Consider the following 24,544-nt stretch of genomic DNA (forward strand, 5'->3'; position numbering starts at 1 on the left):
AGGAATGCAGAGCTCTGACCACAGCCCAGGCAGCCTGGCTCCAGAATCCACATTTTCATGGTGACAATGGAGTCCTTAGCATGACCTGGTTTGTGGTCTCTCCAGGAGGGTAGCAGGGCTTCCCACACAATACTACAGTTCACTGGGGAAACAAAGGGCCATAAGGGTAGGAATATATCTCCTGGACAGTTCCCAAGAAGAAGATGGCTTGGTAAATAGCCAAAGGGACTTCCTAGTTAAGAGAAGTACAAAAAATCTAATGAGAAAAAAATAATGAGAACAATAAATGGGGAAAAAACATGGTGTTACAGTGAAAGCAGAACTGAACTTAGAACACCAAAAAATGGAATGACTGGAGATGACACAGATGTAGTTGTATTTGCAGATTCCCCTGTGAGTCATGCCTCCTGGAATTCATGCCCTCGTGTTGCTCTTCCCGCCTCACTGTCCCACTGCAAAACGATGAATCCTTGCTGGCTGTGTGACTGGTTTATCCAACAGAATGTGGTGGAAATGACACTGAAATTCTGGGCTTAAGTAATTAGAAGGGATAGCAGCTTCCACTTCCGTGTGCTTTTTTGGAAACCTCAAGCCTTCATGCAAGAAGTCCAATAACCCCACTGGAGAGTCTGTGTGGAGAAGATTCCTAGGGAGGAAGATGCCCTGAGTCGACATGGAGAGAGAGAGGCCCAGCTCCCCAAGCTAGACCTAGTCTTCCAGTTTTACCCACCAATGGCTCTGAGCCATTCCAGTCATTTAGAGCTCCCCAGTGGGTGCAGACACAGCTCCTTCATATTAAGCACAGAAGTGACCCAAATGTGCCCAGTTAGCCCACAGAATCAGAAGACACACAATGATGGTTGTTTAAGCCACTGAATTTTGTAGTAGTTTGTTAGCAACAGTTAACTAGAATGGTAGCACATCCATATTTTCTTCTGATTTTCTCAAATGACTATAATCTAATGAAAGGTAATTTTTATAAATATTCCATCATAATTCAAAGATCAAAAGAACCTCTTATGGCTAGCTCTATGGGTGACTTAGCCTCGTCTCTAGTTGTATGAAATTCAACAAAAGGTACCTGAAATGGGACTTTTAGAATAAAGCTTCCTCAAACTTGAATGCACATAGGAATAGCCTGGCAGATTCTGACTGATTTATTTTAAGAGGTTTTTGCTATAGGGTGTGTGCGCTTTCCAGAGAGACAGAAAGCAAGAAATCACCCCCCAGGGGGGATGGCCACACTGCAACCCTTTCTCCTCTGTTCTCCTCTCAGGATTTTGGGCATGCATGCACATGCACCAAGCATGAGTTTTAAGCCACTGGATCTAGAACTCCAACCATGGTCGACTATATGGGAGTCCAGAGACGTAACCATTACGCCACATACTAGTCCCGATTCTGACTGATTTAAAAGGCCTGGGGTAGAATCTAAGGTGCTGTGGTTCTAAGCAGCTCCCAGCTGATGCTCGTGCTGCGACTCCATGAACCCTGCTCTCCTAACAAAATCTTTAGCATTCAGAAATGACACTTCATCCTCAAGGAGCCAGGTTTGATCCAGAGTGGCAAGCAGCTCACCTTTAGGCAGTAGTAGCCCACCACACAGACTAAAGAGATGACGGTGTGGATGATGGCCAGGGCCCGCAGCGTCGGTGCCATGTACCCAGTGCTCTCCTGCAGAACGAAGAACACCATTGCTTCTTCCTCTTCCTCATCATTAAAGGAATTCCACAGGTTTGCTACATCCTCAGTCTCTTCTTCTAAAGGTTCTTCAGTGACCTGGCCCAAGACATAACACACAAATGTCAGAAAGAGCCTCGGCCGCTGGGCCCTCCCCCGTGTATTTTATACTGTTAGCAAATTTGTGCAATAGTAGTGACTCAATATTACTTGCCAAACAGATGAATTTTTTTAAGGTAACTTATTACTAGGACTCCCTTAGTAGCTCTAATAATTACAACCAATTTTTTCAAGATGACATAAAACTCATCTCTTGAAAAAAGGCAGAACAATGAAAATTAGTTATTTTTAAAAATATATGCTATAATTCCCCATGCCACAGGAGGTAATTTCAGAAAGCTGTGGCCAAGGAGAGGCTAAAATACAAACACACACATACACACACACAAGCACACATGTGTGTGCACACAAACACCTTATTTTCCATTCTTTATGAGATGCATTTACATTCATGGCTTCAACTACCATTCTTACACAGACGACTCAAATCTTCACTTTGAAGCTTTCAGTCCTGTAGCTCTGCCTACCTACCAGGTATTCTACCCAGATGGCTGTTTGGAGTCACCTCAATCTCCAGACTTTGCTACACTTATATATACAGTCCCATGTTTCTTCTATGGGCAACAGGAAGTCATCAGTTTGTTGAATAGCTTGGTGGTTTTAAATGGGGAGGGAGAGAGACAAGGTATAAAAAAGCCATTTAAAGGCTATGTCAAAAATCTAGGATTGGGCTAGCAGGTGGCGTAGTGGTTAAGGCACTGGACACCCACATGGCTGACTGCTGTTCGAGTCCTGGACCTGGCAGCTTGCTTTCTCACTTTCTTTCTCCCTCTCTGTCTCTTATTGGTGAATGCACATGCCATAAAGCAAATTTTTAAAAATAATGATAAAATTAAATAATTATTTAAAATAAAGAATCTAAGGTTGTTCATTTACTCTGCTAACACTTATGTTTGCCACATAAGAGACCCACTTACCAATTTTTGTTTTTGTGGGGTTTTTTTGGGAGAGTTTTTTTGCTGTAGGGTGCATGCACTTGCCAGAAAGACAGAGAGAGACAGACAGAAAATGAGAAATCACCCCCTACCCCAGGGGGAATGGCCACACCACAATTCCTTCTCCTCCATTCTCCTCTTGGGATCCTGGGAATGCACGCACACATACCTGGCGTGAGTCTAAGCCATTGGGTCCAGGACTCGAACCGCAGTCAAATACATGGGAGTCCAGTCACGTAGCCATTATGCCATCTGCTGGTCCCCCAATCTACCAATTTTTGAAACTGTCATTTTTCTCAACTAGTCCCTCTCCCTCCCAACTCCTGTTAGTCTTTCTTCATAATGGTCCTAACATATAGACCAAAATGTTATTTGGGTACCTTATTTCTCGAGGAAAGAATTGTATTTATTATTCATTGTGAAATACCTTATCGGTCAAGCACATGGGAGATGTTCAACAAATATGTGAAGACTAAATCAGTTACTGACTGAAACAGACCTGAACTATAGCAATAGTTCCTTCTCTGGCTTCCTTTGCCAGCTGTCTCTCTATTCTTCATATGGCTAAATATCGTATCCTTTTTAGAAGTTGGTGTTTTAGAAATTTCTTTAGATATTAGAATTTTTATTTATTTATTTTTTTAAGAGAGAGTTTTGCTATAGGGTGCATGTTCTTGCTCAAGAGACAGAGACAGAAAGCAATCCCCAGAGGGGATAGCCACGCCACAATTCCTTTCCCTTCAATCTCCTCCTGGGATCCTTGGCACACACGCACATGCACCCTGCATGAGTTTTAAGCCACCGGGTCTGGGACTTGAACTGTGTTCGACCACATAGAAGTCCAGTGACATAACTGCTATGCCATCTGCTGGCCCCCAATTTTTTGCTATAATTAAGAGCATACCTTCTGTTATAGTTCTTCCATATGTAACATACTTAGTATAAAGCATATTTAGTAAGTATCCTCACCTTATAAAATAGCAGGATGAAGTTGATAGCGAAGGCTACAAATAGAGCAAGAAACCTCAGGTTGTAGAAATTCCTGGCCAGGTAATGCTGAAAAGGAAAGGACAGGCAGAAGTAGAGAAGCATCAGAAGAGAACTTCCCTCTCACACACAGGATCTAGGCCAGTTAGTTTGCACAGAACTAGTACTGCTCTCTGGTTACCACTCCTCTAGAGAGGGCACTCCTGGTCTTATTAACTCAGGTATGACTTAATTGGGGGAATCAGATATATTGATTAAAAAAATTGCTTAGCATGATGTTCAAAAGTACCATGGTCTGGCTTGTGCATCAGGGAACAAATGCCTAAGCAGGGCACCAGCAGAGGACGCAAGTCCTACTATGAAAGTGCTGTGTGGATGTGTTTTCAAGATCAGCTAAGTCCTCACCTAACACACTAGAAGTATTACTGCTTTGCAGGATAGGAAGCAGGTTGGAGTGGACCTCTGCTGTTGGGCAGAGTGGCTGGAAGGCTGTGGCCTTTTGCAGGTTATCCTTTTTTCCTTTCTTCTGACACAAAAGGAATGGGTAAATAAATGAGAAGAGGGAAAGAACAGGAATGAGAAAGGCAAGGAAGCAAAACTAACCAAATGTTGATGGTGGCACAAATCAACAGCCACCTCTGAGGTCTGCCTGGTCAATGCCCGCACCAGAAATGGGGTCCAGGCTATGGTGCTTACCAATAACTTGGTCTGATAGATTTCTAGACCTTTAAAGAAATTGGCCATGAAGGCTTCAGGCTTCTCAGCTTTCTGACCATGCCGTCGCTTCTTCCTTTTTGTCACTTCTGCCCACAGGTACTCAGCTTGCTCCTCCTCTTTGACTTTGTCCTCCTTTTCTCCATCTTCCATGCTGTAGGAATGAGAAGCCCATTCAGTAGGGGAGGAGAGAGGCTCTGGCCCAGAAAGGGAGACTATACTGGGTACCAGCAGATGGCTTAATGGTTATGTTGTGGGACTCCCATATAGTCAACCACGGTTCAAATCCCAGGCTCCGTGGCTTAAACTCATGCCAGATGTGCATGGGTGCCCAAGATCCTGAGAAGAGAATGGAGGAGAAGGGATTGTGGTGTTGCCATCCCCCCTGGGGAGTGACTTCTTGCTTTCTGTCTCTCTGTTACTCTGGAGAGTACATATACCCTACAGCAAAACTCTCTCAAAAAAGAAAGAAAGAAAGAAAGAAAGAAAGAAAGAGAGAAAAAAAAGAGAGAAAGAGAGAAAGAAAGAGAGAAAAAGAAAGGGAAACAATATTAAAAGAAATCTGAGTTGAAGTGGGAAGGAGGGAATGTAATTTCTCAAGGGTGGAAACAACAAAGAGAGAAAAAGAAAGGGAAACAATATTAAAAGAAATCTGAGTTGAAGTGGGAAGGAGGGAATGTAATTTCTCAAGGGTGGAAACAACCCGTCTTTATTAACATCCAGTGACTGGATGCCAAATTTGTAATGAGTAGTGACCATTTTGATGAATCATGGTCATAGGTGTACATCAATTATATGCATGTTTGTGCTTTCCTTCTTAAATTAGGCTTATTTTTTTCCCCCTTTGGAAGAGTTATTCTTTATCTCCTATGCTTTTTTGGAAGTTAGCAAAAGGAGCCACTCTTTGAAGCTTGTGGCAGGAATGAAGTGAACCTAGCACAGGCCTAACAAGTAACAGGTACTCAATAAATGTTAGATATGTTATGTTAGATATCATCATCATCGGTATTATAGGAAGCTGCTAAGTACAGGTGTTTTATTAATTCGTTTGGCCAGGCAGTTAAGCTCTGGCCTATTATTGGGTTAAAAGTTAGTAGGATTGGCGTATGCTGGCCCTGCTGCAGGAAGGCCTGCCATTGCACCGCATCAAAGAAAAAAATGACTGACTACAGAAGAAAAGAGAGCCTGAATGATGGAAATCTTTTTTGAGACAAAAAATGTATTCCAATGAAAAGACATGGAGAAAATTGCTCCAAAAGAGAAGGACATTACTGCCATGTCAGTAAAAGAAGTCCTTCAGAGTTTAGTCCATGATGACATGGTTGACTATGAGAGGATCGGGACTTCCAATTACTATTGGTCTTTTCCAAGTAAAGCTCTTCATGCCAAGAAACATAAATTGGAGATTCTGGAATCAGAGATTTCTGAAGGAAGCCCAAAACATGAAAACCTACAGAAGAGCATTGATAAGCTAAAATTGGCTGCCATGAGATGGAAGAGTGTATCATGCTAGCAAAAGAGCTTTCCTCATTTTGGAACCAAAGGGAACAGCTAAAGGCAAAAGTGGAAAAATTCAAAGAATGTGACCCACAAGTCATGGAAGAAATACATCAAGCAAATAAAGTAGCCAGAGAAGCTAACAGATGGACCGATAACATATTTCTGATTAAAACCTTGGGCTAAAAGAAAATTTGGGGTTGAAGAAAATAAAATCAATACAAATTTGGCATTCCAGAAGATTTTGACTACTTAGATTAAAATTTCAATGGTGGTAAAGAACCCATGAGCTTGTGAATATGTAAATTTTTAAATATTAGCCAACTAAAAATATTGAATTCTCACTTACCTGTTACTGTGTTTATTATTTAATTAATTTTAATACAGTAAAAAATGCAAAAAGTTAGTAAAAATTAATAAGATGCATTTATTATCTACCTGGAATAAAAAGAAATATACCCAGGGTTGCAAAATAGCTATTATTTGTATTAATATAAATCAAACTATTTACTGTAGCAATAGAAGAGTAGATGCCATGAAACAGATGCTATCAACAACTATCTCCCACAGCAGTTTGGGCAGTGGATGCTCCCCAGAACTTACTCTGCCTTCTCAGATTCGACTTTTCCTTCTGCTTCACGTGCCGCTTTGATCTCTGCTGCCTAGACAAAGATAATTGTCAGTCAAAGATTCCTCAATAAAGTGAGTTCATGATAATGAGTCATATCACTGGTCACTTCTTGGTCACAAGCCCAATGCCTTTTTCTCTTTGTGCTTCTGCTTCTTTTGGGATGGCAGGTAAGTGCTCTATATCAAGCTACCCTGGAAAAAGGCTAAGACAGAGATTTCAAACTTCAGAACTCATCTACCATTCATTATTTATTCAACCCAAAGAGGAAACTTGTGTGAAAATACTGTGAGAGCCCATAGCACTGGTCCCATTGGCTCATGGGATAAGAGAAAGATGGGACACAAGTCATACCCAGTCCATCCCAGAACCTGCTTCCATATGACAGCCTTCTTGCCTGGTGTCCAGTCCTTTTGCCACTGCTTCAATCTCTGGCTGATGAGCATTGCACTTAAAATAAAATTCCTTTCCTTTTTTGGAACATTTCAAATCCTTCCATGTACTGGAAGATGCACAGGCCATATCTTCTGCCTGGAATATGATTGCTCTAGCTTTTCATGAGCCCACCATCCTCCAGGACTTGATTCAGAGGGCATCTTTTCAGAAGCCCTCTTGATCACCCTGTTTATGTAGGTCCTACATTCACTCTGAACACAATATCTGTTCATTTCTATTTACATGAATCACAAATGGTAATTATCTTATTCTTTGTTGTCTTCTTCCACTAGACATTAAACTCCATGAGGGCAAAGATGTCGCCTATTTCTACATCCTGCTAGTCCCTGGATGAGTTCCTATTATGTGCCAAGCTCTGTTTTAGGCCATCAGAAGCAAAACAGAATAAGTAAATAAATTTTGTAAGATTGCATATGCCTTTAATACTTCCTTCCCTGATTCTCCAAACCACATGTGAGTTCTTTTCTATACATTCCACTTGACATTCCTTTCAAAGCATTCTTTATGCTTGTATTAGCTTGTCCAATGTCTGTATCCTCCAAAAACTAAAGAAACAATGCATCTCTAATTCACTAATGTATTCCCTGAAATGGCAGACAATGCATATTTATTACCTTTCAACAAATAGTAATAGAGTCAATGAATCAAAGTCATCTTTGGGCACTGATAAATTCATACTCTTCTATTCTCATTGATGTTAAAATAATGCTGTGAGTTGGATGCTGCATGAGGGGAACACCCAGAACCTTCCATGGCCAAGAAGCTATGAAGAACTGCTGTCTTATTCATATAATCTAGTTGACTAACTTGAAGTGCTAACTGGATAGTAGGCCCACTGCAAGAATAAAAATGTCCCAAGTATGATGAAACTCTCTGGGAGGCTATGCTAAATCTTATATCTTCTGGACCTTTTAGTACACTGCAGAAGTACTGTTTCACAAGAAAGGTCTCCACTCATGTTATACTTGGTGATCTATGCTTTTAGCTCTCTGAATGAATCTGTGCACCATGAACTACCTCCAAATAGAAATATGAAACAAGGTAAAGGTCACAGACTGTCATGTTTAAACTCTACAATGTAAACTGGAAGACCATCCAGTGACTAAACACTGAGACGACCATGGAAGTCTCGATTTCCCTCAGACATGGCAGAGCTAGAATAATAAGATCAGATAATCATAGCAGAGCAAGAGTTTAACATACAGTATTGGCTCATAGGCAAACAGTATCAGTACTGATTACAAGATAAAGTGGTAAGTCTTTTTTTCTGGGGATAAAGAAAGATGATAGAAAACAATCACACTTACCTGTGCTTTCCTTTTCTTCCGTACTGTACTCTCTAATGTAGGAGGTTCATCCTTGCCAATCATTTCAGAGAGGTCACCCAAACCCACTTCAGGCCCATGCTTTAAGCCACCTTCTTTCTTTGGATGGAGTCCAAAGAGGTCTGACATAATGTCCGTATCTCCCTTCTCGCCCTTTATGAAGTGTGCTAGTTCAGTTGTGATACCTGGCTCAGTTACTTCTGCTCGCTCAGTCTCCACCACATCATCATGGATGCCAAATTGGGTTGGGTCAGGCATGTCACCCAGAATCTTGGTCACTCTGATGTTCTTTGCCCCTTCTACTAGGCCCCCTCCAAATACCGTGTTCCAGAGGATCTGAAAGATTCCTCCCAATATGGTAAAGAACAACTGAAATACCCCCACGAACAACATCCAGAAAAAAGAGAAGAACACCTTCACCAACTCCTTCGCAGACATCTTTTTCACATTCCTGTATTGCTTCCTGAGGTTCTTCAGGGTTGCCTTCTTCAGGAAGTTGGCAATATTTCCCTTCACTGAGACACAGGCCATGGCAAACGCAGAGGCTGACTCAAAGGACTTGTCTTCCTCCTCTTCACCCTCAATTTCTAATGTATACAAAGAATCTTCATCTTCCTCCTCCTCCTCTTCTGGCCTGTCAGCTGAATCAGATTCAGAGATCTGAGATGCTAACTGCATTTCAAAGATTGTATCCTCACAGAAGTTCACAAACAATTCCATCTTTTCTTGCTCTCCACCTTCATTGACAACATCGAAAATGAACTGTCGCTTAGATTCCTTCACTTGGGGCTTCTCCCATTGAGTTCGACTGGATTCACTGATCTCAAAATAAACACGTTCAATTTTCTTGGCCCCACCCATGATCTCGATTCGTCCTAAGTATGGTTCGAAGTAATTTAGCACACTTTCTGCTGGGTCCAACAGACACTTCAGGCGAGAATCGTTTGGCATGTGTTCAGAAAGGTTCGTCAGTAACACCGCCACGTTAAACCCTATGTCCTTGGCCGGCTCATGGAACCGGTCTACAAAATCAATGTAATTAAACATGTCATTCTCATCAGCTTTTGCACATGAAAGGAGAAAGTCAATTTCTGACTGTGTGTACTGTTTTTGCCCTTCCATGGCCTTCTGGAACTCTTTTTTGGAAATAATCCCTTTGCCATCTGGGTCATATTCTTTGAAGGTGTCTGAGCTCGTTAAGTCTTTAAGTTTCAAGAACATGTCAAAGAATTTCAAGATCATTTCTACATTGGTAGATGACTCTACCAGTGTGTCAACCATCTGCTTGCCAATAGTTCCATTTACCACATTTCCTGTGAGGCAGGTTCAAAAAGACAGACAATTATATAAATAAACCCAAGCCACCATGTAACCAGTCAGGTAGTTATTTTTAGAAGACCAATGTGCCATATTAGTTGGCTGTTTTCTGACTGTGATGATTTAGAAATGGGTAGGAGGGAGCAGCAAGCCATAAAGACTACACCACTAGGAGCCAAGGGGGAAAGAAACAGAGGGAAAGCGGAGATGGCCATACCACTGCCTTTTATTTGGCATGGGGCCTGGGAAGTGGTTTTATTATCAAATTACTGGGGGCCCGTAGGGCTACGTGGTGCCCCTCTTATCCCCTTAGACCTAGGAGGGTGCCCAACTAGATGGCTGGCATACACACTGGCAGCCAGATGTATCGAAAAGCAATGGGGAGAGGAAGAGGGTAGGGAAGAGCAAAGCTTGGAGGTTTTCCCCAGTTCATTCTGGCTTTCCTATTGACATAAAATGAGTTGGTTTCAGGCTTCGTCCATCAGACCACATGCCCCTCACTCATTTTTTGTTTGTTTCTGAAAATTTGGCTTTCTAATCAATGTCATATGGCATCAACAATCTGCCAGAAGGACAATCTGTGTGATTAGTAAAGTTAGTGCTCACACCAATTACAGTTGTGAATGCCTAGTTATACCAAACAGCCCAACCTTCCAGGAGGGACAGAAGCATCACCACCATGTCCTGAAGGAGATCCAAGAGTTCCTTCAACAGCTCGATCTGACTGGAATCCTAGAACAGAAACAGGAGATATCCCTGAGCTATCTGATCCCTTGGCAAAGCACGGGGCAGCGAGCAAGAAGAGCCTGCTCTGGAAAGGTTAGGTGAAGGCTGTGCCAACGTCAGGAATAAGCTCCCTTCTCACCATGGATGAGGATGGCTTATCCTCACCGTGTGCTGTACTGGGAGACTCACCGCAGCAGGACTCATCCAAAGAGCCCCCTTACATTTTCCTTCTATCAGTACAATGTGGCAGATAGACCAATTGTCCAAAGCTACTGAACAGACCAACCTACCAGAGAGCCTTGTGGTATCTCTAGTAGTTTACGTTGTCTTGTTCTGTACTGGAGAGTCACCGGTGAGCTTTACAGGAACACTACTGCAATCCAGTTAAGGTCTCAAGGTTCTAATCACCGAGTGGGTCTCCTTTCTTTCTGGATCAATTTAGATTCTCCTGATTTGAAGGTGGTGGTGATCTGGGTGCCACTGGTCCCTTAAAATGGTACCTAATTGAGGCTATTCCTCTGGATGGTTTTGGCAGTAGTCTGTTTGGTTTAAATTTCAGCAATACAGAAAGAGCATTGCTGGTTTTGCTCTGTGCATTAGAGCCTATGCCACAGAAGGTAACAATCCTTGGAAGATTAGAGGTGGGTGATCTGAAGATGAAATTAAAAAACAGATTCTGGGTCACACTTCTTTTACAGATTCTCTTTCAAAAACAAAACAAAACAAAATGAAACAAAACAAACAAAAACTAACAACATAGCTCTTTGCCAAGCTCTTCAAATTTCAGAGGAATTTTTCCCCTACCTATGGGTGTGTGTCATAGCTATATACAAAATATGATAGCAGTGTAAGATATTAGTGCTAGCAAAAAGACCTCAGAAAACATCTAACTGCAAATATTTTACAGATGATGAAACAGTAAAACCAGGAAGGGGAAGAGACTTTTTTAAAGTCACTGGTGAGGAGGTGGCAGGGCCAGCGCTCTTGTCTCTGGAGCCTCGACAGCATCCGCCCTGGGCTGACATAGGTGTGGACAAATTACTGCCAACTAGCGGTCCTCTCAAGAACTCTCTCCTCCCATAAGGCCAGAGTCAAAAGGGGAAAAATGAAAGCACATTCCAGAAGAGAGGGGGCAGATGTGACAGCCTTAAACATTTCATATACACATTGTTTAAATTAAAGCTGCAAATGTTACTTTAATCAGCCTGAAACATATCCTGAAGTTCTCCCTCATGTGTTCCCATGGAGAGAGGCAATCAGCTACAACATATGCTACATTTATTTGTTCATAATAAATGCTCTGAGCAATTCCGATTCATCTTGCCAGAGAGATGGGGAGTGAGAAGAGGAGGCAGAGATGGGAGGTGGAGGGGGGAGTGGGAAGGGAAGGCAAAGGTGAGAGAGAGAACAGAGACATGGATTACAGAGACATGCAGCATTTAACAGATCAGATAAGACTAGTTGATGTTTGTGAATGGACAAAACAGTGACAAGGAAGCAGAAAGGATTAGGCACCATAGAAAGCAAGTGATGAAGCAATTATACAAAAGGGATAGTCTGGTAGGACACAAGGAAGGAAGCTGCATTCATGCCAAAGCCTGTCTGGGGACCACCCCCTTCCCAGGGGTGGAGTGGGCATTCATTCCTGTCTCCCATTTTGGCCCTCAATATTAAGAATGAGACCTTCTCTGCATGGCTTTTCCAGCCTTTGATCAAGCAGCCATAGCTACAACAGAATACCAAGAAATGAGGACTGACTTTGCGTTTCACACCAATGACATGTGGGGAACAGGGCCACAGTACCTGAGAAAGTTTCATCTGCATGTTAGCAAATACGTGGAGGAAGCCGACTACTGCATCCCACAGCCTACTGTGAGCCAGGCTCTGCTGGTTCCCAATACAAGGGCCCTAAGGAAAAGAGGACATCCTTACTTCACTTAAACATCACAAGTTGCTCTGAAACTTGTCCTTCTAAGGCCATTTGACACCTATCTATGTGAGTAGATAGCTCTTCTTCAAAGTTACATATCTCATAGTTCAATATTTAGCCTTCCCCCTGCCTCGCCCTCAGCCCCCCACTATAGGATACCATGTCTAGAAAAAAAACCACTAGGGATTTCACAGTCAGAAAACCAGGCCCTGATCCACCCACCTATTGTTTTCATGCAAAGCTACACATAAATGTTATGACCACCTGGCTATCCACAAGTAAGAAATCTATGTAATAATCCTAGTGTTTAGCCACTTCCAGAATGTTCTTATCACTAACCTAAACTTCAGATGTAATACCATCTCTTGTTTTTGAAAGGCAAATGTAGAGGGAGGACTTAATTACCATTTTGCATTTTTCATGTTAATAACTTTCCTGTTTTTAAAGTTTTTTTTTTTTTTTAAATCAAACCTACACTTTTTATTCTTAACTTTTCCTTGTAGTCTGTTTTATCTACCCTTAGTCAATTTCCAAATCATTCTTCAATAATAAGTTTTTAAAACAGATACTACCTAGAAAATTCTTGGCAGGATTCTGAGGAAAGGCATTAAGGAGAAAAATAGAGAGGCAAGACATTCATGGGACAAAGAAATGGGTTATTATCTGTTGAAGATAACATGTATAGTATTCCTGACTGGACTGATGAGAAATGTATTCATATTGGAACATTCACTTTACAAGCTAAGTGACATATGTGACTGAATGTATAAAAGAAATTGAAATAAAAATATAAAAAAAATTTTAAAATTAAATATATGATTTTTTTTTTTAAAAGAGGGACCAGCAGTTAGCATAATGGCTATGTTGCTGGACTCCCATGTGGTCAACCACAGTTCAAGTCCTGGACCCAGTGGTTTAAAATCACACCAGGTACATGTGTGTGCATGCCCAAGATCCCGAGAGGAGGATGGAGGAGAAGGGATTGCAGCGTGGCCATCCTTCCTGGGGGGTGATTTCTTGCTTTCTGTTTCTCTGTCTCTGTCTTTCTGGTAAGCGCAAGCGCCCTATAGCAAAAATCTTTAAAAAAAAGAAGAAAATTTTTGGCAGGATTCCCAAGAAAGAAAGAGTTGAGCAGGACAAACATTGCCCACATCTCCAAATCACCTAAGCCTGTTCAAGAATCACTGTTTATGCACACTCAATATCTGATCCTTAGATGCCACTAGATTTTTTTTTTTGAATGAAATTGGTTGTTGAAAGAAATGTTCACCAAAACTGAGCTTCTTCTCTACTTTTGGATCAAATGTTCCATGGAAAATTCCAAAGATTAGGATCTGTTCCACAGAGATCAAATCATATTCTTGTAAAATATGGTCAATGATCTCTTTAGGTATTTCACACTCAGTGAAACTTCAGATCAATCACTGTTCCTAGATTTATCTGTCCATCTTTCCAGTGCTTCAGTGCCAAAGAATCATCTCTTAAAATCTTCCTTTTGAGTTGACAGTCTTCGTTTGGTGCTTATTTTACTGAGAAAATAGGATTTGAGTTTGTCAATTGGCTCATCATGTGGATCTGTAGTCGATTTGATGTTTTTTCACAGAACAAATTTCAGCTCAATCATATCAAATTTCAGCTCAATCAAAAGATCCACTAAAAACTCTTGGATTCTTGGAATACAGGAAGTTCTTTGAGAAAGAAATGAAGGCATACAGGAAAAGGATGAAATGTTCCTCATTTGTTCTCTTGCCTTTCTTTTCTGTTTGGGCAAGATTGATTTAAATGCTGACATAATTCCTCATGAAGCCATGCACGATACTGTCTCTGTAAGTTATACAAACCAGCCCAGACTATATTTCCTCCTCTGTATTCATGCACATGTTTCTGTGAAGACTTTGAGCCCTTTGGCTCATAGGACCTTGCTTCCTCTGAACTCACACATATGTGCTTGTTAAGCACAGCCTGTATAATTATGTTTAAATCATGTATGCTCATCTTGTAACAGGCAATTTTCCTCATGTAGATGTCCTCTGTTAATTGCACTGTAAGCACTGTAAGGGTAGAGGCAATATACATACTTCTTTTCATGAACCACAGTATAGTACACAAGCTAGATGTTTTGTTGGATGGATGAATGAGAGTCTTATTCATGAATATCCTGATGATGGTAATCTGAAGATGAAGGTTACTTTTGCTTAAAAAAATCTTATGTAACAGAGAGCTATGTTACGGCTACTGATTTTATAGCAAGTAGCCTGAATACACCCTCCAGTCCTTTTTAGTAGCTAGACCACTGCAGGCAAGGAACAGAGGATGGTATAAAAGGAGAAAAACTGCAGCAAGATCTAGACATTTAATCCAAAAATCACTTGTACTTTGGACTGCAGCTGCATGTAGTGTATGTACTTGTGAAAGTACTTTTCCCATAGAATTAATTTCTGACAAATTAGTAGGTTGTTTGAAAAGCCATGACACATTTTTTGTTTTTCTAGGCAAAATATGTCATGACTTTTCAGACAACCCAATAGTAGGATCTCATGGGTTCTGTTTTTAATCACTACTCAAGATGACTTCATCTATCCCTTTATCCTTCATTCTACTAATTATTTCTTCACTCCACTCTCTATGCAAACAGAACATCTATGATGTGCCAGATACTGTTTTAGACACGAGGAATTTTAAGCTGAATAAGATACTTTCTGTCCACAAAATGTTTTAAGTCTAGAAGGGAGAGCCAAATATAACTGGATATATGCAAATGAAGTGTGACTATACTATGAACTGGTATAGTGGGGGGGTTCACAAACAATAGCTTCTTGTGAGTATAGGTACTATTGGTTCCTGTTGAAAGAAAAGAAATATTGTCAATATTAGGGCTGGATGTACAATCTACTATGTGAATCCAAATATTCTGTAGGGAATCTAGAATATGAGAATACTAAAAATGTTCTCTTCATTTTCAAGCATGCACTCTGTAGCACATACCTGGATGTATTCTGTAAGAGAATTAAAAATCTGCTTGGTGACTGCCAGAGCTTTGGAAAAATTGTGTTGTCCAGATTCATCAATGATGTCCTTCCCTGAATAATACCAGTAGAAATCACTGATTGATTCCTAAAAACAAATAAGTACAGTTCAGTGTTTCTTTTTTCTTTTTCTTTTTTTTTTGCATGGATTTCATTTTATTTTGCATCAAAATAAGCCATATTTTAATTCCATTTTTTCCCCATCACGTTTTTTTTTTATTTATTTCTTTTTTTGTATATATATTCAATTGCATTGTTTAGCTTACAATGTGAGCATTTCAATTCAGTTCAGTGTTTCTCAGGGTACAATCAGTGATGCTAAACTCAGCGTTCAGGAAAAGTTCACGAGAATCCTGTGTTTCTATGAGCTCTGCTATGACCAGAACCAGAGATTCTGCGATCCAAAAAGATCTTATACCTAGTATCTTTTGAGTACAAACACCCCTCCTTAGGGTAGAATGGATAGGAAAGAGGATAGCCTTCAGCTGGACCTGAGAGATTACGATAAGACAATCTATACAAAGTGAGAAATGTGCATTAAAGACACTAATGATTATCATCCAAATAATCATAATAGCAGCAACATAGTAACTAAAACTACAAGTGGCAGACACTGTTTTGAGCATGTTATCTATGCTAAATCTCTCAGTCTTTACTACTACTCTATGAGACAAGTCCTACTCATTCTACATATTAGAAAATGGGAACACAGGGAGATTCGGTACATTGCTCCAGGTTACACACTAGTAAGTGGTAGAACCAGGATGAGAAATCTGCAAAGAGAAGATAGAATCCTTTTTGATACTTGTGTAGTTTCCTCATTTAAGCAATTAAATCAACTGACTTCTCAACACTAAGAACTGATAAACTCAACTCACTCCCCTCACCTTGTGTAACTCTTTTTCCTAGTGAAATCTGTTCTCTGCATTCATAGGTTGTTTTCTATATAGCTCTTAGGCACTGTGGCTATATTTTCATTAGCAAAACAATAGTAAACCAGCATTTTATCATAGATGACTTGATATTTAAGCACTCCCCCCCATGGTATCTGCCACTTACAGTTTTAGTTACTATGTTGCTGCTACTTCAGTCTTCAACATACTTTTTAGGAATTTCACTAACATGTGTGTATGGACATCGACCACAGTGCTCTCTTTATTGGAGTCCGAGTGTCTCTTGGGCTTCCTCTGAACCTGTGTAATTGTCTTTAACTTTTGGAAGTAGAAGTGAGTAGAGGTGAGAGGTGCCACTGTCCAAGGCCTCCTGCTTACCTGCAGACGTAGAAGGTAGTCCACAGTGCTGATGATGACATTGACAGTGGTAGTGTTGCCCATCTGAGTCCGCAGGAAGTTCTGAAAGTCTAAGAGCATCAGTGCTGAGTCAGAGCTTGTTCCCTCAAGCCAAGGGAGCCAGGCATGCCCTGGCAGCTGAGCTCAGAAGAGACACACTATGTGAAAAGTCTTTCAAAGACAATTATGTTGGATCCTGGCAGATCTTGCAAGTCAGAGCTCTGCTCTGAGCCCTCCCAACCTGGAGACACTAGAACCTTAGACTTAATGAGCCCTAAGAGACAACATAAAAAGGGCCTGGTATTTAAATTCACTATCTGAAGATTCTGGAAGCAGTTTAGCCTTGGTGGCACTAAATAACATTAGGCATGAAGTTAGAGGTTTGTTTACATGTAGTTTCTTATTGAGCAATAGATTAACTGATGACCTTGAGTTAGCAACTGGTTGTATCAAATGGGGTATACTGAACTGAATTATAAATTTTTCACCTGAATGCTGTTTTCCCTTGACAAATCAATCTGTTCCACTTACCACTGTTATGCCCTTCACAAAGTAGCTGTAGGAATCTAAAGAGATCGCGTGTGAATTCATCATTCTGGAGTACTTTTTCACCTTGAAAACACAAAATATTGCTAAGTATTTGTTTGACATCTGAAAACAGAATACCTTCTAATGCAAATGACTACAATAAATGATAAAGGGGCTGTCTCAGAATGGTTTGGCAGAGGAACTCTGGATGAATGGTGATAAACTCCATTAAACCAGAACTGAGATTGCAGAGCACAATCCCCCAAAAAGGTCAAATATGTAGCCCCAAGATGCATTTGTAATAAAAACAAGTAAGAGAGTGGCAGTAAATAGTTCACAGTCCATAACCCATGCTTTACAGATGGAAGACACTTCCTTAATTAAGCATCAGACTGCTGAGTTGAACTCCACATGCAACCACCAAGCCTAAAATGTGTCTGCACTGAAGCAATTAAATGAGCTCTCTTAGGATTCACACACATGGTAGGAACTCAAGCCAGGGACTCAAACTTACCACGCTCACGGACAATGACTGGTGATAAAAGAAAAATAGAAGAATATAAAGTAAGAAAACCATAAACATCACACACACACACACCAAAAAAACTCTTTACTTAAAACTGGCTCTAAGAATACATCTACAGGCTTTATCAAAGCTATTGATGGACACATTTTGCTGAAACAGGGCAAGTCTGTGTAGATTAGGAAGCAGTGAGATGGAGCTTTAACCAGAAATAGTCATTTTAATCAGGAAGGGAATGACCTTCACATTTATCAGTTACTTACGTGTTCCTTCTTCAGTTACCATTCCCAGGCCTTCAGCTTTATTCTGCCTCTCAAATGCATTCAAATCAAGGACACTGTTAATAGACACAAGATGACAAGGTTCAGGCAACATTATATTTCTAATGCCAGTGCATCTATTGCCTAAGAAGCTTCTGTCCCTGTATTGTCACAAATAGACTAGCACATTCCAGAGTGGTTGAAAGGCTGATGGTCACTTGGCTTTGTATCAAGCGGTGTTGTCTGAGGGTTATACCTCACTCTTTGTCACACGTACAGGAGGGGCCATAAACACTGATGGTTCTGTCATTGTCCAGTGTGAATCCTCTCTTATAGAGTTATAAAGCCTCCCCAAGTATAGGAGTTCTCCGTTTCTATGATTTCTCAAGAGTTTACTTTCAGCTCTACTAACTAGAGCCTCTAGTTTTACCTACTTTCTCTGAACTTCATCTGGAATTGTGGTTTCCAGTGTTCAGGATGAGTGCTGATGGAGGGAGCCACAAACTTAACAGATTTCAAAATCCACACTCTTTAATGAGTCTTGCATCATTCAGGGGCCCATAGAAGCCAAGATTAAACTTTCTACAGGCAATGTGTCATTAGGTGTTCCTGAATTTATGACAAGTGGCCTTTGTTTTTGTCTCCACTTTCCCCAAACTTTCCAGTCATAGCTGTCACCTAATTTTACTTAGCCATGAAGCCTAGTATGACCTGAAGTGTGGTAGTAAGAGTGCTGTATGATCATATTTTCAAGTAGGGCTCACTCTATTTTACTAACAGACTCGAACTCTTTTTTCAATCTGATTAGGATATAAGTTCTTCCAAAAAGATGGCTCTTAGAGATGCTTGTGGCCACGTCCATTCTGACTCTAAAAGACCTAGCCTTCCTTCTGTTTATTGGGCAAAGAAAACGACTGTCAGGTTGGGAAGACATAAGGGAAAAATCAAATATCTCTTTTCCCTTTTTAGTGAGTCACTTGTATTCTGAAATTTAGGTAAACATTTTTTTTTTCTTTTCATTTATTTGCCAGAGAGTGTGTGTGCACACAAGAGAGAGAGACACATACACAGAGAGAAAAGGCATTCCCTAACAGGGTGTGGTGACAATCCTTTCTCCTCCATTTCTACGTCCTGTTGGGAATATGGGCACACATACACATTCACCTGGTGTATTTTTCAAGCTGCCAGAGCTGGGATTTGAACCTCAATCAACCATGTGGGAACTAGTTTCCTTAACCACAAGAACACGGGGTAGCCCTTGGTGACTTTTAAAGAAAAAACAGTGGCTTTTCCATTGCCATTTTATTGTCCCCTCCCCACCCAGATACTATTGTAAAAAGGGTCTGGTCAGTAATATAAACCATCCTATTTTGGTTTTGCAGTCAGGGGAGGGTAACATGGAAAAAGACATTTGGACATATTTACTCTGAAGCAGCAGTTTTGATTTTGAATCTGTGTGACATTTCTGATTCTTATTCTATTTCTAAAGACTCATTTCTGAATGTTTTAATTTCTCTACTGCTTCAATATCTTACGTGTATGTACATGCACATGCGTGCTTGCACGCACACACACACACACACACAGTTTTTAGAATCACCGAAACCAGTAAGATATCTTAAAACTTCTGCTAGAACTCAGTTGGCATCTAAGTGCATGTACGTCACCCATCCCTCCATGCCATTATTGTGAATTGGTTTAGTCATTTTAAGTGTTATAGAATAGCAGAAGAACTCTTAGAAAATTACTGGGGAACTTCATGAGCAATATAGATCTGAAAGGTCTTGATTTGTGCCATCTCCGAATCCACATGTACTATTTTATTCTCAGTGAGTCAGGTCTGGCAATATTACATTTACTTTTCCTGCGGGAGATCATAAATGAATAGACTGCTGGTGGGGGAAAAAAAAGAGCTAAGAACAAGGGAATGTACTGCAGTTCAAATATGCTCCCTACTGCCCCAGGGTACAGTGTTTACCCAATCAAATATAGTTAGCAAAATTGTGAAGTCCACTGAAAGAAAGATGCCCATGCTCCAATTTCAAATGGAAAACATAGTGTTCCATTTTAAAGCATATTAATTGGAGGCACATGAGCTAGATAACTTTGACTTGTTTTAGAATCATTTGCAAAACACATATTCAAAAATGTATGCAATGTTGAGAATCAGCTGACGCTTTTCTTAGGCTGCCAGTTCATTTCTGAAATGAGCGAGTATGGGGAACTTAGGACTCTTGGTTATGTATTGTTTTACTCTCAGAAGGTCAGCCAAGAGGAGCAGCTTACACCGCTTGGTAAAATAAACTGAAAGTTCAATGCTTTATTTTTCTAGGCTATGATAGATTGTTCCCATGCTAGGATGCGCCTCTGTCAAATGGACATGTCAAAATATGTATCCATGAAACACCTATTCAACCTCAAAGAATTGTTAACAATGAAGGTGAACAAAGTGTCTAATGAGTCTAATGAAAACAGAACTTTGAATTACAGTGAGAGGTTCTCCCTCTTTTCCATTCTTTTCTGGTTTGACTTTTATGGGAAGATATGTTTGAGGTGAAACTCAATATGCAATAGCCTTCTAGGAAAACAACGGAACAAAAAAAAAAGGAAGTAAGGAAGGGCAATTAACAACAAGGAGGGGCTTGGAGGGCAGCAGGTGGCATGGTGGTTAAGGTGCTAGACTCCCACATGGACAACCATGGTTCAAGTCCTGGACCCAGAAGCTTGAAAAATCACACTGGGGGTATGTGCATGCCTGCCCCAAATCCTATAAGAAGAATGGAGGAGAAGGGATTGCAGTGTGGCCATGCCCCCAGGGGGTACTTTCTCACTTCCCATATCTCTGTTTCTCTTAGCAAAAACCTAAAAAACAAAAACAAAAAACAAACAAAACAACAGTGGGGATTGTATGCTATCGCTAAAGAACACAAGGTGAATATCTGCCCTCCTAACTTTTGTTTCTTTATTCATGCTAAAGCATGTGCGTGAGAGAGATATTGAGAGAGATGAGCCCTCCACGAGATTTGGTCATGCCATAATACCCTTCCTCTAGCCCACACATGCATGCGCTGTGTATTTCAGACCAAATGGAGTGGGGATTCAAACCGGGGTCCCCATTTGGGATCAGGCTTTTCTATGGCAGCGCATTGCTACTGTGCCACAGAGCTGGCTCCTACCCTCTTAGCTTTCTACAGTAGGGGACTCCTTTCTCAATAACTCCATGATAGGCCAGCTTATCTTGTGCCTCCTCCCAGTTAAAAAAAAAAAATGCTATGGATGATTTCCCTTTATTTACCTACAAGACTGCATAAGACCAGAAAGGCTTTGAAAGAATCCAGCATCCTTTTTCTCCTTTAGGTAATCTAGCATTTTCTGCAAGAGAGACACATTTTAAAGGAGAAACCAATTAACATGGTGTTACAGTGCTGACTTTCCTTATCCTGATGGAGAAATAGCACATTCCTAGCCACGGTGAAATAGATCCAGGGCTCAAAATCAGAATTACCCATGGACTTGAAAAGCCATGCATGTGCTTATGTCCCACCCCCTCCTTCTGGATTCAGAATGTCTTGACCATGTTTATTTTATAATGGCCCACTGATATACTGCTAGGGCTAGTAGACCTTTGATACTGATGGATTTACGGTTCGAAGTCTCCCTCTATTTGGGAACAAGTGCCAGGACCATGATACAATAATGTTTTACTGTCGTTGAGGTGGAAGCTGACTGGCTCATGCTCTCAAATCAGCACACAGGCAAGGTCTAGCTAGTAATGTTGAAAGCTCAGTATATCTTTCTCAATGAGACTCTCTGACAGGAACTTTGTCTGACTGAGGGGAGAAAAAAAAAAAAAAAAGCCCTGTAAGAAAGTCAACCGATAGGTGGTAGTGGAAGAGAGCAGAAAGTGACAGGTGACTTAGAAAATGCTAATTTTCAGTTTAAAAAAATATTTGGAATGAATTAAAGGCTGAGAAAACTTATATGCAATAATGATAGTTTTGAATTTGGAGACTCTCACAGGCTTTGGGACATAATCCTTACAAATGCCAAGGGACTGTTTGGAATTTCACTTCTGTGCACACAGACCCCTTTAGCTGCAGCCTGGAGTACCTGAGAGTCACTGGTGCATTCCTGTCTTCCGCAGCCACTTACAATTCAGACTGCTGCATGAACACCAAGTGCCAGGTGCTTCTGTGTGTTGTCTCATTTAACACTCACCAGAATGTAAGATACATCCTGGCAGGACCTTTTATTTGTATTATTCACTGGTATGCCCTCAGTCCGTACTGCAGAGCTTGGCATGGTTAGTAATCAGGAACATTGATTGTTATTCAATAAATTACAAATGAATAAATGAATGAATAACAGATGTGTGGGGTTGCGCCCCCCTCCCCCATTTAACAGATAAAACTCCTTGTTGACAGTAAGGCAACTAACAAGTGATAGGGCTTAAGAAAAAAAAAGCCCTAAGGCTTAGAAAACTTCCTCTAAAGTGCATTTCTGCAGGAAACAATCTACTGATGAAAAAACAGTATGTTTTTCTCTTTTAGCCCAGGATAAAAATCCCCTTTTTGCCTATAGAAGCCTATTTTAACAGTATTCCCAGCTACTCTTAGATAATTGGCCACTAGGGACAGACACCAGCAAAGTGATTTTGGCAGCCTCTCTCCATAGTAGCAACACCTCTTCCCCAGAAGCATGACAGTTGTCAAGTGGGAATGCCCCAGGAACTCTGCACAACCTCCCGCAAGCCCCCATTACCTGTTGCACACCAGCGTTGCCTCCATTCAGAATGGCAATCCCCAGCTTCAGCGTCTCAACCACCATGGGGCTCATCTCACCTGCCATGGTGAAGATTTGATTGAATCACCAAGGAAACAGAGTAAATCACACCTCCTGGGCTTTTTCAGGACTCTTTAATAATGACTTTATGTCATAATGTGAATTCTCTGCAGTTACACAGGCCCATCTCGAAGTCAGAGACATCACCTTTGCTGGCGCTTATCATCTGAAGCACCATCTCTGCGGCCCCACGCTCGTGCAGCCGAGCTTGCTGGTACAGGGTTTTCTGCTTCTCCATCTCTTTCTCCTACGGGGAAAAAAAATAACAGGGAAAAATCTTTTTCCCCATCCAACCCCTCACCAGAGAATGCACCATGATGAGATTAGTTAAGATTGAATCTTTAGATGCCTAAAGGCAACACACATATTTTCCAATAAAGCAGATCCTTGAGGTTTAGTTTTGGACACCATTCAGCTTCCCCAAACTGTTCACCCATAACTCATTCCCACTATGAAGATGAATTCTCTACCTTTTGTACGATGCATAACAGAATCATGCCTCCTTTGATACTATAATTATAGGAGGTCCCTAAGATCAAATGTGTTTGTTGTCAATATTGTCATAAAGAACAGCCTGCTGAGTATTTTTAAAAGATTTAATTCCACTTATTATTATTATTATTATTATTATTTTAACTTGACCAGAGAGAAAGAGAAAGCGAGAAAGCAAGCCACCAGGTCCAGGACTCAAACTGGTCAGCTATGTGGGAGTCCAGCACTTTAACCAATATACCACTTTCTAGCCCTCAAGGTGTTAACTTTGAATATACCTGTCTCAATGTCAGAAATGCCCACTTATCTCTTAATAAAATACTCAGCCCACAGTTAACAGACACCTTTTACCACACAGGCATTACTGCAATGTCAAAACTTTCCAGAAGTTTAGTTATGTACTTTGCCTATAAAAGAATACAAATAAACTAGTATCTTAATCTTGGCAGTTTCAGGGTCCCACATCACATTAAAATCAAAATTGCTATCAATTTGCATTTACAGAATAGTGAAGCAAAAACCACCCCAGTATCTTCATGGCTCTGGTGTTCCATTTTTGGATGTCTCAGTGTGTACTTCCAAGGCTCTTGCTACCATACTTGAGCAAAAGTAGAACTTTTCCCACAACAAGAAGCCAGTGGGGTGATTTGCTGGCTAGCCTGCTGCCTGCTACCTGTTGTCAGACAGATGACAGAACCACAGCTAACAGGCGAGCCTTATCAAAGCAGCTTTGCCAACTCAGACACACATGGTGACTGGGCTGCCCTTGCTAATGTCAGCACCCACATCTGAAGGCCTGGCCTGTTGGCACTGAAGGTGGCCATTTTTTAATCTTGGTGAAAACTTACTTCAAAAGTTTTTTCCTTGTCTTCCTCTTCTTCTTCATCCTCTCCACTCTGACAACTCTGGATTCCATGGAACAGGGAAAGGAGGAGACAGACAACCAAAGGAAAGGTGAGTCTGTCTAGTAAACAAAATTCAGTTCCACTCTGTAAAGGCAGCAAACAGGATATAATTCACAGGTACCTCAGGACCTTAGTATTTTGTAAAACCAGGAATATTTTGCACCCCAAGGGCAACAGTCTACTCTACGTGTCATCTTTGCAGTCACCAAGAGGTTCAGAAATAAGAAACAGGGCCACCAAGATCACAATCAACAGGAACCTATCTCGTTTAACCACAGACCCAAACTCCTTTCCCTAGTGAAGTTCTCACGTGAATGGGAGGTAGGAGTGCAGGCAGGTGCCCCTTTTAGACACAGCACCAGGG

At 40.9% G+C, this 24,544-nt stretch overlaps 1 protein-coding gene and 1 pseudogene across 1 annotated transcript in view; one reads left to right on the forward strand and one right to left on the reverse strand.

Moving 5' to 3' along the window:
* The window catches only part of RYR3 (ryanodine receptor 3), a 143,613-nt gene that overhangs the window by 22,879 nt on the left and 96,190 nt on the right, over positions 1–24,544 (reverse strand). Inside the window, 15 exon segments of the mRNA XM_014588380.1 lie at positions 1,579–1,779; positions 3,705–3,791; positions 4,419–4,590; positions 6,537–6,595; positions 8,325–9,655; positions 10,310–10,391; positions 12,189–12,293; positions 15,301–15,429; positions 16,613–16,701; positions 17,162–17,242; positions 17,945–18,018; positions 21,237–21,313; positions 22,703–22,782; positions 22,931–23,030; positions 24,124–24,180. Of these exon segments, the coding sequence (XP_014443866.1) occupies positions 1,579–1,779; positions 3,705–3,791; positions 4,419–4,590; positions 6,537–6,595; positions 8,325–9,655; positions 10,310–10,391; positions 12,189–12,293; positions 15,301–15,429; positions 16,613–16,701; positions 17,162–17,242; positions 17,945–18,018; positions 21,237–21,313; positions 22,703–22,782; positions 22,931–23,030; positions 24,124–24,180 (2,724 nt within the window).
* LOC102495498 (meiotic nuclear division protein 1 homolog pseudogene) lies at positions 5,420–6,194 on the forward strand (annotated as a pseudogene).

This window comes from Tupaia chinensis, unplaced genomic scaffold (genome assembly GCF_000334495.1).
Source record: "Tupaia chinensis unplaced genomic scaffold, TupChi_1.0 Scaffold000037_21, whole genome shotgun sequence".
Taxonomy (NCBI): Eukaryota; Metazoa; Chordata; class Mammalia; order Scandentia; family Tupaiidae; genus Tupaia; species Tupaia belangeri.